Genomic DNA, 13,501 nt, shown 5'->3' on the forward strand with positions numbered 1-13,501 from the left:
TTATACAAAATGATGTTTTAAACTTTACAGGGAAATTACTAGTTCTAAAAACAAAATTGCAACTTCTTTGAATTTTAATGACATTATTCATGTGGCTCCTTAATATCTTGTTCAGAGTGGATAGATGGTAGGTGATCATTTGAATACAATAACATTCAATAAATAAAGGGTCAGAATAGGTCATTTATTAGTAGACACTGAGAAAAGAGCCTACTATTGTGGTTTCCCTTCTCTCAGTTGATGCCCTTAAAATTTTAAAGCTAGACACAAGACCCAAGCTTAAATTGTATCTTCTATTATTCTCTGAATAGGAGAATAGTAAGTAAATGCTATAAATTTAGCTCCAGTGTTCAGCATGGCAGAATGTAAGAACTGGGTTACTAGAAACAAGATTACAGAGAAATACAGAAACACATTGATTAAGGGACTAATATTGCCAGGCACTGAGTTGTATTAATAATAGATAATGGGGGTCTGAGAAAGTTATGTTATATTACCTAGAAGGGGCAAACATAATTCATGTAAATACTTGTCATTGATCCACTCAGTAGATCACGGATGTGTAGTTTGGTCTAGACTAGAATATGGAGGTCGTTGAATATGGAGGACTGTAATGCATTTGAATCTGTAGAGGTGCAACTAGACTACTTTGGGATTGGTCTGATGCCCAGAACTCCACAGTGCCCTACCCTTGTTAGATGCCCGGACGGAGCCTGGCTTCTGCCAGAATTTCGTGCATGAGTCAGGACGTTCCTGGGCCAAGGGTATACCCTGATCATCTGAGGATAGGTGCTGATATTTTTCCTGTAGTTTCTTCTAAACATAGCTGTATCTCTTTTGTTCCATATGTTCTAGAAATTATAGACAGAAGAAGGCTTTTTATTCTTGTGCCAGCACAAAATAAATCTTAAAAATTTATTACTGAATTATAAGCATAAAAATAGTTTGAAGGTAGATGGAAGATTCCCTAGCAGGGTAGTTGAGAATGAGATGAGAATTGGGAATGGAAATTGATCTATGAACGGTAAGTAGAAGTGTATCTGTGTTTCTCGTTTTGACCTCATATCTTAAGCATAGAAAAATTACCATTGTTTACTTGTTTCCTGTACAGATTTTGCAAAAATTATTTGTCCTTTTCTTCCTCCCCACCCCTTCCTGGTTTATAGGTGCTACTTTTACTGACTGGTTTACTTCTTATGTCAACAATGTTGTATCGGGTGGCTTCCCTATCATCAGAGACCAGATTTTCAGGTATTTCGCTCAAGACTTTTTGAATAAAAATATTTGTAAATCAGAAAAAAACATTAGTTACAGATCTTGAGATGAAGTTTGGAAGAAGGTTAATAATAGAACCTCTCGTTTTCTTAAATGCCACTACTTTATTCTCACTTTAAAGCCACATTCAGACACTTGGAGAGGCAACCTTTTTCTTCTCTTGAAGGATCAAGAGAAAAAACTGATTTTGATTTAGAAGTTAGGGCTTTATAGTATAGTTTCTTTTTATACAGAGTTTCCTTTGGGGTGGCGGAAGCTGTTTGCCAGTTAATGGATTTATTTTGAATAGGAAGTCAGTAACTACTAACTCCTGGCAAATACTATTTATTGTTGCTAAATGAACCCTCCAGATGTGACAGATAGTAGTAGAGGTAATATTGGTTCACAGTAGCCTGGTTGGCGGAAATGACAAATTAGTTAGAAATTAGAGGTCTCTAGAATAACTTGCTAACACATTTTATTGTCAGAGCCACTGTTGGTAGGACTTTCAGGTGTCCCAAAAGTTTCCTGGCTCTGAAAACTGAGATAAGCTCTTTTCAGTTTCCAGTTTAATCAGTGAATCATTACTGGAACCACTGCTCATTGAGCCTTGGCTGCTGTCCTTACAGATCTAAAGTCTTCAAGGTTTTCTAGTTCATAATGTATAGTTTTCTTCTAAGCTTAAAGGGACTATACCTTTACGTTCCCAAATATGGTTTAAATTTTTTGATCCTAAAATGAAATAAAAGCCATTTCACACTGTATCTTGAGATCTTTCATCTTAGAGACTTGAAGTTAGTTGATTAAAAAATGTTTAATGTTTTAAAATTATCTAGATATGTTCATGATCCAGAGTGTGTAGCAACAACTGGGGACATTACAGTGTCAGTTTCCACGTCGTTTCTGCCAGAACTTAGCTCTGTACATCCACCCCACTACTTCTTCACATACCGAATCAGGTAAGGACTGTAAATGGGTCGCCTTTCAGTTAATGGTGGGCTATATCCTGTGGTTGTGTTGTTCTCTCCCCTTTGACATGATACATGAAACACATTTTGAAAGACAGGTTCTTGCTGAGGTGTGGAGGAACGTGGATAACAAAATTTTTTATAAGCTAGTGTCCGTAAGGGACTTGAGTTTCCAGTAACCTCCAAGTTACTTAAGTTATTTCTTGCAGATGTACTGTGTTTAAAGAATTGTGCCAGGTTCCTTGAGGTGGACACTAAGTTGTAATCATCATGAAAGCTCTCTGTGAGAGTTGTAATGCATTCCAGAAGCTATCAAATTGCCCAGGATGAAACCGTGCATTTTAAATTTCAGTTAGCTTGCCTATATTCAGTTAAAAATCAAATATTTATTAGGTGCTGCCTAGTATCAGACACGGCGTTAAGCACTGGATTTGGTTAAATAAACAAATATTAAATTTGCTTTAATTAGAAGTACTCTGTGCTGTGACATAAAGATAGCTCATTGCTCTAAGGGATTAAGGATACTTTGTTTTTAGATTTATTTTTATATTTATTTTTTATGGTGTGTTATATATATTTTAAAAGTACATATACATGCATATATACACACTGGAAATATTTTTGCTACCATATACTAACCAGGGAGCATCATAGGATTTTGGTATTATATGCAGCCTTTGATATGTCCAGTTACATATGTGCAGATGTTTGTGTTTTGGATTTTTTTTTAAGTGTATTTATTTTTGAGAGAGAGCCTGCAAGTGTGAGCAAGAGAGGGGCAGAGAGAGAGGAGAGAGAATCCCAAGCAGGCTCCGCGCTGTCAGCACAGAGCCCAATGTGGGGCTCAATCTCAAGGACTATGGGATCATGACCTGAGCTGAAATCAAAAGTTGGATGCTTAACTGACTGAGCCAGCCAGGCGCCCTGATGTTTGTTATTTTAATTGTTTAATTCAAATCCTGCCTCGGCTTGAAACGTGCTTAAAATTATAATACCGACACTTGCTTATAGGGTACTCAAAATAAGGGACAGCAGATTCCTAGAAAAAAGGGGGAAATAATAGTATTGGGAAACAGTCAAGGTGTAATCCTAGTAACTGACTAGTGACATTTTGCTTTGAGCTTTCTAGAAGTAAAAGGGAAACGTCCTGTGAAAAAGAAACAAATTTTTCATTGCACTGAATTCTAGTAAGCATTTCATACATTCATCTTTACTTGAACAGCAAAAGATTATTATCACCCAGTGTGTTTATAAATTTTTATGTTGCCCTTTCTATTGTTGATTCTTACGGAAAGTCAAGTGAGCAAATTGAGTGAAAGCATTTCTGTGGGAGAGTCAAGCTAATCAAGCCATTATCTTTGAGAACTTACAGAAATAGATGGTTAACACAGACATTGGGTTGGGTTTCTTAATTTCCTTTGGGAACTTTTTCATAGTCTTAGTCCAAATATTATAGCTCTTAAACAAAAGAAACAAAGTCAGGCCAGATTTGTGTCTCTACCACCCCATTCCCTTCTCCAGAATTGAAATGTCAAAGGATGCACTTCCTGAGAAGGCTTGTCAGTTGGACAGTCGCTATTGGAGAATAACGAATGCTAAAGGTGATGTAGAAGAAGTTCAAGGACCTGGAGTAGTTGGTATGTAACTCAAGATTTGGGTTTACATATCAGTTGCCTCTAAGACATTTTGGAGAGCATCTATGTTGCATACAGCTTGGAAAATGCATGATGCAGTCAGTGGATAAGACTGATCTTTTAATAGCTGTGTTTACAATGTGAAAGATATCATAGACTTTGGGCTTTCTTTGACTCCAATATTTGCTTCATAAATATAATGTGTAAAGATCATTATTCTATTAGATTAGTACCTTAAACATGAACTTTTCTAAAATTATAGCAAACAATTATTCAGGGATTGATTTTCCGTTCTGTAGATCACCCGAGTTCTTTATTTGCTTCTTAAGTTCTTTATTTATTTATTTTTTTCGGTGGGATAATTATTTGTTATCGTATTCTGTGGTTACTGGGCATAGAGCAGAAGGAGAAAATAAATTTCATATTGGTCATCTCTTTGAAATTTGGGGAAAATGTTAAAATCAGTAGCTCAGGTTTTTATTTGTGGATTTCAATCATCTTTAACTCTGATTGTCATTGACATTCAGCTTTTTAAAAGATTATGATTATCTTAAGTTTCTGAACCCTAATACCATCACTGTTAACATTTTGCTATGTTTCCTTTTAGTTGTTTTTTTTTTTTCTAATCGTGCATTTACTTTAACATAGTTTGCATAATCCCACAGAGGGCATTATTTTATTTGCTGTGATGAAGAACTGAATTATAAAATTCAAGGTATAAACCTTGGTTTCTTATTACTGTCTTCTCTGCAGGTGAATTTCCAATCATCAGCCCAGGTCGGGTATATGAATACACAAGTTGTACCACATTTTCTACAACATCAGGATATATGGAAGGATATTATACCTTCCATTTTCTTTACTTTAAAGACAAGATCTTTAATGTTGCTATTCCCCGATTCCATATGGCTTGTCCAACATTCAGGGTGTCTATAGCCCGATTGGTGAGTTAAATTTTCCTCTGGGACTGATTTATGTGACTTTGTAGAATTAACTCCACAGAGGGATTTTGTTGATTAGCCAGACAAATGGTTTACAAATGGTGTTCCCAGAGAACCCTAGAGATTCTGAGGAAATATCATGGGGGGGCCATGTGAATATGTAGGGGTGGTGGATAATAAGTAAGCTAGACTGCATACACTTCAATCAGAGTAACTCTACTGTTAGCTGTTTTTTTGTTTTGTTTTTTGTTTTTCATAGACGTCACTTTTTTTGAGCAGTTTTAGATTCATAGAAAATTGAGCAGAAGGTACAGAAATTTCCCAAATACCCCCTGCCCCCATGCATGCACAGACTTCCCCATTATCAGTAGCTCCCACCAGAGTGGTATTTTTGTTAACAGTTGATGAACCTACATTAGCATATCAAAATCACCCAAAATCCATAGTCTACATTCGGGTTCACTCTTGGTGTTAGATATTCTGTGGGTTTGGTCAAATGTATAATGACACGTATCCACCATCATAGTATCATGTAAAATAGTTACTGGTTTTAAAGGTTCAGTCTCTTTTCCACTGTTTCCAAAAACAATTCTGTGGCCTAATGAGAAACACCACACTAGACCAGTTAGAACAGGCTTTATTTTATTTCATTAAGATTAGGAAAACAATTTCTTGCAGTGTTTTTGCTAAAAATCCCAATTTTGTAAAGTAATACAAATATCCTATAGAGAGACTACTAAAAGTACAAGTCTACCCATTAAACCCTCTTTGTAATCGTCTCTCTTTGGGATCGTTTCCTAAATCAACTGGGTATAATTTTAAAATCTCATCTTTAGGATTACCTTATGATTGTGGCAGTACCCCAATCTTATGGATTATAAAAGATTATGGATTAAAGAGAATTATGAGGCTCCAGCTATATAATAGGAATAAAATAAAATATGACTTGTATACCCAGAATGTAACTGAGTCATAGGCGTTGAATGTTCAGAGAGGGCCCTCCGGCTCCTGGGATGACCCTGATGGGCGAGTCCAAGATAAGTGTGGGAAGATGGACATGATATTAATCAGGCCTAGAGCTGACACATTCCCCGTTTGGAAAGAGAAGGATAATGTGGAGACTGTAGGCCATTACGCTTGCATGTCTGGTGAAAAGGATCTACAGTCTGGGTTTGGAAGTGAAGTTTAGCTTCCCTCCCAGTGGAAGAATGCTTTCTACTGTATATTTCCAGCACCAGGAATTTGTTACTTCCTATAACATTCTCCTGTTTTTGACCAGTCCAGTGTCTGTATGAGATTGGTATCACCTATGAATGTTTGATACAGCTCATTAGTGAAGCCATCTGGCACTAGAGTTCTCTTGGTGGGAAAGTTTGAAATAGGAATTTAATTTCTCTAATGTATTTTCTATTGCTTCTTGTTTCACTCTTGGTAATTTGTGTCTTTCAAGGAATTTGTCCATTTTGTCTAAATGTTGAACTTACTGGCATAAAATTATTTACAATATTCCCTTGATATCCTTTTAATGCCCACAAGAACTGTAGTAATATGCCCTTTTTTGCTCTTAATATTGGTAATTTATATCTTTTGTTGATCAGTTCACCTAAGGGGTTATCCCTTTTACTAGTCATTTGAAAGAACAACTTTGGGTTTCACTGGTTTTCTCTATTGTTTGCTCATTTTCTATTTCATTGATTTCTGCAATTATATTTATTTATCTCCTCCTACCACTTTGGGGTTCATTTGTTTTTTTACCAGCTTCTTAAGGTAGAAGTTTAGATTATTGGCTTTAGGCCTTTCTTTTCGCTAAAGCACTGTTTTGGCTGTGTTTCATAAATTTCGATATTTTGTTTTCAATAACATTTAATTCGAAATATTCTCAAATTTCCCTTGTAATTTAATTTTGGTCTGTAACTTTTCTAAAAATGTGTTAATTTTCAAACATTTGGAGGTTTTCCAGTTAACTCTTGTTTAATAATTTCTAATTTTGTTATGGTTAGAGAACTCACTGTGTGTAGTTTCAACCCTTTTAAATGTTTTATGTCCCAGCATTATGGTCTATTTTGGTAACTAATCCCTGTGTATTTGAAAAGAATGTATATTCTGCTGTTCGTGGGAATATTATACTATAAATGATAGTTTAGATTGGTTGACTGTTTTTCAAATCTTCTATATATTAACTGATTTTTTTTTTGTCCTTGTTCTCTGAAAGATGATTGTTGAAATCTCCAACCACAATTAGTTTCGTCCATTTCTCTTTTTAATTCTATCAGATATGCTTCATGTATTTTGAAGCTCTATAATTATATGCAAATATGCTTGGGATTCTTATGTTTTTTTAATGAAGTGCTTTCTTTTATTATTATGAAATCTCTCTCTCTGATAATATTTCTTGTCCTAAAGTTGCTAATATTCCAGACGTAAAGTGTAAAGAATGTTGAGGTTTGTTTGGGCAGGCAGTTAAGTTACTGTGGGGTCAGCTTGCTCCTGTTGAGACTTGTTTTTAATGTTTGTTAGGGTGGGGTATAAAGTAGTCTTTAATTTAGGACAGTAGTTCTCAAACTTTTCGGTCTCATGGCTCCCTTAAACTTTTAAAAATTATTGAGGACTTCAAAGAACTCTTGTTTATATGGGTTATATCAATATTTATCATGTTAGAAATGAAAACTGAGAAGTTTTATAATATTTACATACTCTTTTTTTAAAGTTTACAATTTTTAAATTTATAATTTTAAATTATAATAATAAACTCATTACATGTTCAACCCTCTTAACCATGTTCTTACTTATTTAGAGTTTTAATTTCCTCCCAACCACAAATAAGCATATAAAATTTTGACATGCCTTGTGGAAAATGTTTCTCTCAAGGATGAGAAATCAATAAAAGAAATGAGAATTCTGGACTTACTTCTAACCAACATGAAAGAGGCAGTGGGGATTGTATTTGTATTGTGTTGTACTTGTATTGTACCTTCCCTGTGGAAATACTCGTTTTCTTGATATGGAAATGGAAATGTTCTCCTTTTTTGTGCCCTGACCATATGATAATTATTGTACTTAATACTTGGCTTTTGCTTTATACTTTGAATGTCACTATGAAATATACTTTTGGTTGATCTTAAGCCTTTTCTTGCTCTAGGTGGGTTTGTTGTTTGCTTTTGGACACTTGAGAGGTTCCCGCTGCTTATTTATTTCCATCTTACCCTTGTGCGCCTCTTTCCATCTGCTGCTTCTGTGTGTACACTTTTATCAGAGACCATCAGCAATCTCCCTCTTTAGCCGCGTTGATTTCTTTAACAGTTTTTTCTGTTCTCTTCTTCATTAAGATGGCTAATGATCATGCTACCTGAATTTAATGTTTTAGAATTTCCTAAGCCTTCCCCATCGCCCCTTTGGAACCTTCTACTGAATTTTAAAGTCTTCATTCCCTAGATTGAGAAAATAAAAAAATAAAAATAATGGAATATCATGTCATATTTATGTATATTTTCTCTGATTGTTGTTAATGTTGTTGTTATTAGTGTTATAATAAATCCTAAGTGACAATCCTTTGACAGCTCCTAAAGAACAATTTCTTTCTCCCACATTAATTAATTTGCTTGCTCAACAAATATTATTGAGTACCTACTAGGTGCTGGGGGAAATGCAGTGAACAACACAGCCAAAATCTGCCTTCGGGGATGTAATGTACAGCACGGTGACCATAGTTAATGCTGTATTGCCTATTTGAAAGTTGCTAAGAGAATAAATCTTAAAAGTTCTCATCACAAGAAAACATTCTGTAACTATGTATGGTGACGGATGTTAACTAGACTTACTGTGGTGATCATTTTGTAATATATACAAATATCAACTCATTATGTTGTACACCTGGAACTCATGTAATGTTGTATGTCAATTATACCTCAATAAAAAAAAAAAAAAAGAAAGTTGAGGAAATTAAAAACAAAACAAAACAAAAAAACTTCTGCCTTGGAATTTACATTCTAGCTGGAAGAGACAAGGGGAGCAAATAAACACTATCTAGTTATACCAAGTAGTAAAAAGTGCTCTGGAGGAAAATCAGAGTAAAGGATATAAGGAGTGTCTGTTGGGTTGTTCTCATATAAAGATATGTTGGGGAATGCCTCGGTGACATTTGATTTGAGACTTGAAAGAAGTAGAGGGAGCCAGGTGGATTTATGTGGGAGAATGGTGTTCCAAACAAAAGAACAGCAAGTGCAAAGGCCCTGAAGCACTCATGTTACATAAACATAATACTAATGCTTGGTATGTTTGAAGAATTGCAAGAAGGCCGATGTAGCTGGAGTGCAGTGACTGGGGGAGAGTGGTCAGAGATGAGATCAGAGGGGTAGTGAGTGCTGGATATGAAATGCCATAAAGGCCTCGGGGGAAGGGCTTTTGCTGACATCACATCCCACGTTTCCCAGTACTTCCTACATCACCACCTAGGTGCTCCCTGCTGTTCAGAACTCTGTCCCATATAGCAACTCCTCTCATTGAGTCTTCAAATGTATGAAAGAGAAAAACTGACAGCAGAGTAAATCAAGACCTGATTAGAGACACTATTTAAGCAGAATTGAAGTTTCCATGAGATGATCAGATATTGCGTGTTCAACCTCACTATTGCCCTATTCAGAGAGCCTTCAGTGAGTTAATTTCAAAGTAGAGGCTACCCATGGTGGTTGAATTGAATCGATGTGTCTTTATAGTAGGAGCTCCATAGAAATCTAGTAAACCTCGTGACAGTACATAAAAGTTACCAGTAGAGGTCATACCTTATTAATATTTTTGCATCCTCTTTTCTACAAGCATATAGATTAATAAAGAATTGTTACTTAATCCACTGAAATAAATTCAGTAAAATTTTATCTTGGGTTGTTAGGAGTGGTCTGTTGGCTACCTTGTACAAATTATCAACTACCAGGTAAAAAATAAATACTGTATTAATGAAATATATCTACCATTAAAACCACATTGAGCATTCTAAAACGTGTATATAGATAGATAGATAGATAGATATATTCTTGCATCAGCATACATATATGTATCTATACATATATAGATTCTTGCATCAGCATATGCATTATGAAAATACATTGTTCAAGTCTATAGAAATTCATATATGGCATGTCCAGTTGTTTATAGATAAGTGAGAACTTACATAAAATAAGTATAAAACACTGATGGAAGTTCTTATCAAAAGATTGTCTTCTCTTTCAAGGAAATGGGTCCTGACGAATATGAAGAGATGGAAGAGGAAGAAGAAGAGGAGGAGGAGGAAGACGATGACGATTCGGCAGATATGGACGAATCTGATGAAGATGACGAGGAAGAGAGACGAAGGAGAGTCTTTGATGTTCCCATTCGCAGGCGCCGCTGCTCTCGCCTTTTCTAGCAAGGATCTGCAGGCGGGAAGCACTGGCATGAATCCAGTTTGTTAAGTAGATTTCTCAATAATGTAAATAACTAAACTGTTCTCAGCACATAGCAGGAAAACTAGCATGAAATGTTGTTCCAGGCCCTGGGTTCTCTGCGACACTGCATTAGGAATTGGATTGTTTTGGTTTGCTTTGTGTTTCTGAGGTAGAGGAGGAAATGGGAATCTTTTTTTTCTTCTTCTTTTTTTCCCCCTCTTTTAGAAGTCCATGGGTGAATAGTTCTCTAGCTAAAGAACAGACATTGCTTTGCTTTAAAAGATTTTATACTTCTACAGATAGGGAAATGGGAGGGAACTGTTTTGAATAAGGATTTTTAAATGTAGCAGAAATACCTACACAGGGATAGAGAGAAACTATGTGACTGAATGATTCTGTGAAAAGACTTCTTGCAGTTGTGAATTATTTAGAAATGAACAGAATTTGTAATTAGGCTAATCCATTTAGTGATTCCTATATATTTTGTACTCCCGGGGAACTAATTGACCTAATAGTTTGAATGCTAGTTGTTTGTCCTTTCTTAGACAATCTGTCCTTAAATTTAAAGTTTTCATCACTACAACCTCGAACTTAAAGTCTTTATCACTATGACATTGGCCTTGCATTCAGTCTTCAACTCTACCAACCTTGAATTTAATTTAAAACCTTCAACATGACAACCTTGAATTTAAAGTCTTTAGTGCAATGACCTTTTTTCATATTGTTCACAGATGCATCGTTTTCGAAATGTGTGTAAAACTATGTGTTGTGTGGTTTATTAACAGAAGAATCTTCACGATGTCTCATGTAGTCTAAATCTGTAAATACTGCTTCTGTTTTGTTTCTCCTTTATACACTTGACTGTCTAACTTTGTGATAAGTGACATGAATTTTTTGTTAAGTATAAACATGAATTTTTTTGTAATTATACAAATTATAATTAAGAGTTTGGAATGACATCCTCCAAGTGGCAAAAACTCACATTTTAAAAACGAATTTTGGTTCTGATCCTGTATTTTGTGTAATTGCCTATTTTCCATAAATTAATATTAATCAGCCTTTGCACCTTTCCATCTTAAGATGGGAAATGAAATTGAAATTCATTGTCCTGTTGCCAGAGGCCCATTCAAAGTCATTTCCTGGCTTTGACTCTACCCTGTCATATGCTCTACTTTCTGTTTTCTGCAAGAATAGTTCTTTTGTAGGGAAAACTGTAGGAAAAGGGAAGTATATGCCGGTTAAGCAGCTGCCCCCAGGGACTATGAAGACCCTTTCATATTGTCTCGTGTCAAAATGTTCTGAAATGGAGTAAGTAGTTTTTCCTGCTTATTTTTTAATTTTATCATCAGTCTACCAAATCCTATTATGCCTATCTCTCCCTTTAAAAAAAAAAAAAAAAGCCAACCTACTGAGCTTTAAAAAGAGAAAGTTTCCCAGTAAAGCAATAATTTAAAACTAGTTAATGTGGAAAGTTAAAGCTGGTCCCAGCATCCCTTGCCATTTTTGCTTCTTTGTCTTTTCTGGCTGACCTCTCCTCTCTATTCACAGAATACTCAGGATGCCCCACATCTCCCCTGCAACCCCATTCAATTCTTGCTTCTCAGAATACTTCAGGCTTATTTATCCTCTCATTTAAATTCACTTTCTCTTAGCATGTTGAATGAATGCCCTCTCATTCATACCAAGGTATGATTGATTGGTTGACAACATGCTCAAGTGTTGTATTTCATTGGCAAGAATGTGCATTCACACATAAAAGGGATCTAATGGTTGACCAGCCTAAGCTTTTGTAGAGCGAAGCCCAGGTATAGTGAAGGCGGAGGTCCCTTGAGACCACTATCTATCTTTCACTCATTTGTCTAAAGCTTGATGTATCAGTTAGGATGAGACAGATACCTAAATGAACAGCAGCAAATAGTTTAGGGGTTATTTTTCTCTTGTGAAAAGTCAGGGGTGACTAGTTGAGGACTGATACAGTGGCCCAGTGGTGTCATCATTTGCAGATTCCTTCCAGGTTTCTGTTCTGCCATCCTTTCACAAGGCTTTAATCATAAAGGTCACCTCGTGGTTGCAAGATGGCAGCTGCAGTCCTATTATAACCCAGGAAGGGTGATGAGAAAAGGGACCAATTAAATGGAAAGTAAAGTCAAACATAAGGCTGGAGAGGTAAGCCAACCAGGTTTCCAACCGTCCTGTGAACAGGTAGAAAAGTGGGGGAGGGGGTACACGTAAGGACAGTGATGCAGAAATTAACACGGGCAGCATGGAGACCTGGTGTGAAGGACTTGTAATACTCCAAGTAAGACATGCTACCGGCTTGAATTAGAGCATTAGCAGTGGGAGCGGACTGAAAAGACAAAACCGATATCTACATGATTATGTAGGAGTTGGTGATTAGATGTGAAAGAGTGGAAGAAATCAAAGTTGATTCCCAGGTTTCTGGCTTCATTTATGAAAAACAAAGTTTGCAGGAAATGCAGTTGGACACTGGAGATGAAATTTGGACACATTTTGAATTCAAGAAGCCTGTAGGACACACTAGTTCCGGCTGTCAGGTATGAATATGAAAACTGAGGGAGAGTGGTCAGGAATGGAGAATATAGATTTGCAAATTACCTGCAAATGCACATCCCCAAGGTAAAACCAAGCAGATGCAGTGTTCTCACCCAATGAGCACAGAGCAGTGGTTCTCAGTCCAACCTGGCAACACCAGATTTATGAGAGGTAGTGGAAAAGGCTCAAGACTGAAAGGACGGGGCACCTGGATGGCTCAATGGGTAAAGTTTCTGACTCTTGATTTCTGCTCAGGTCATGATGTCACAGTTTGTGAGACTGAGCCCTGCATTGGGCCCTGTGTGACAGCGAAGAGCCTGCTTGGGATTCTCTCTCCCTGCCTCTCCCCCACTCATTCTCTCTCTCTCTCTCTCTCTCTCTCTCTCTCTCTCTCAAAATAAATAAATAAATAAATGTTTAAAAAAAGAAGCCTGAAAGATCAAGAAACTGGAAGCAAAACCAGGAGAGGGTGGCATCTCAGAATCCAAGAGTTACAAGGAGGCAATAGCTAATAGGATGCCTATGAGATAATGCATGTGAAAGAGTTTAGTAAACAAGGAAATACATGTATTTGCTGTCTTTTTTTAAGGTCTTTATTTATTTTGAAAGAGAGTGCAAGTGGGGGAGGGGCAGAGAAAGAGAGAGACACAGAGAGAGATTCAGAATCTGAAGCAGGCTCCAGGTTCAGAGCTGTCAAGACAGAGCTGGACCAGGGCCCAAACTCACGAACCGCG

At 36.5% G+C, this 13,501-nt stretch overlaps 1 protein-coding gene across 1 annotated transcript in view; it reads left to right on the forward strand.

Annotated features, from left to right (window-relative positions):
* Positions 1-11,229, forward strand: part of FBXO3 (F-box protein 3) — a 55,680-nt gene extending 44,451 nt beyond the window's left edge. The window contains exons 10-14 of the mRNA XM_040495484.1: positions 1,167-1,251; positions 2,091-2,213; positions 3,744-3,859; positions 4,610-4,800; positions 10,022-11,229. Coding sequence (XP_040351418.1) covers positions 1,167-1,251; positions 2,091-2,213; positions 3,744-3,859; positions 4,610-4,800; positions 10,022-10,195 — 689 coding nt within the window. The 3' untranslated portion in view covers positions 10,196-11,229. The remainder of the gene's footprint in view (positions 1-1,166; positions 1,252-2,090; positions 2,214-3,743; positions 3,860-4,609; positions 4,801-10,021) is intronic.
* Positions 11,230-13,501: the final 2,272 nt, after the last annotated feature.

Source organism: Herpailurus yagouaroundi, unplaced genomic scaffold (assembly GCF_014898765.1).
Source record: "Herpailurus yagouaroundi ecotype Mexico unplaced genomic scaffold, PumYag 187, whole genome shotgun sequence".
NCBI classification, from domain to species: Eukaryota; Metazoa; Chordata; class Mammalia; order Carnivora; family Felidae; genus Herpailurus; species Herpailurus yagouaroundi.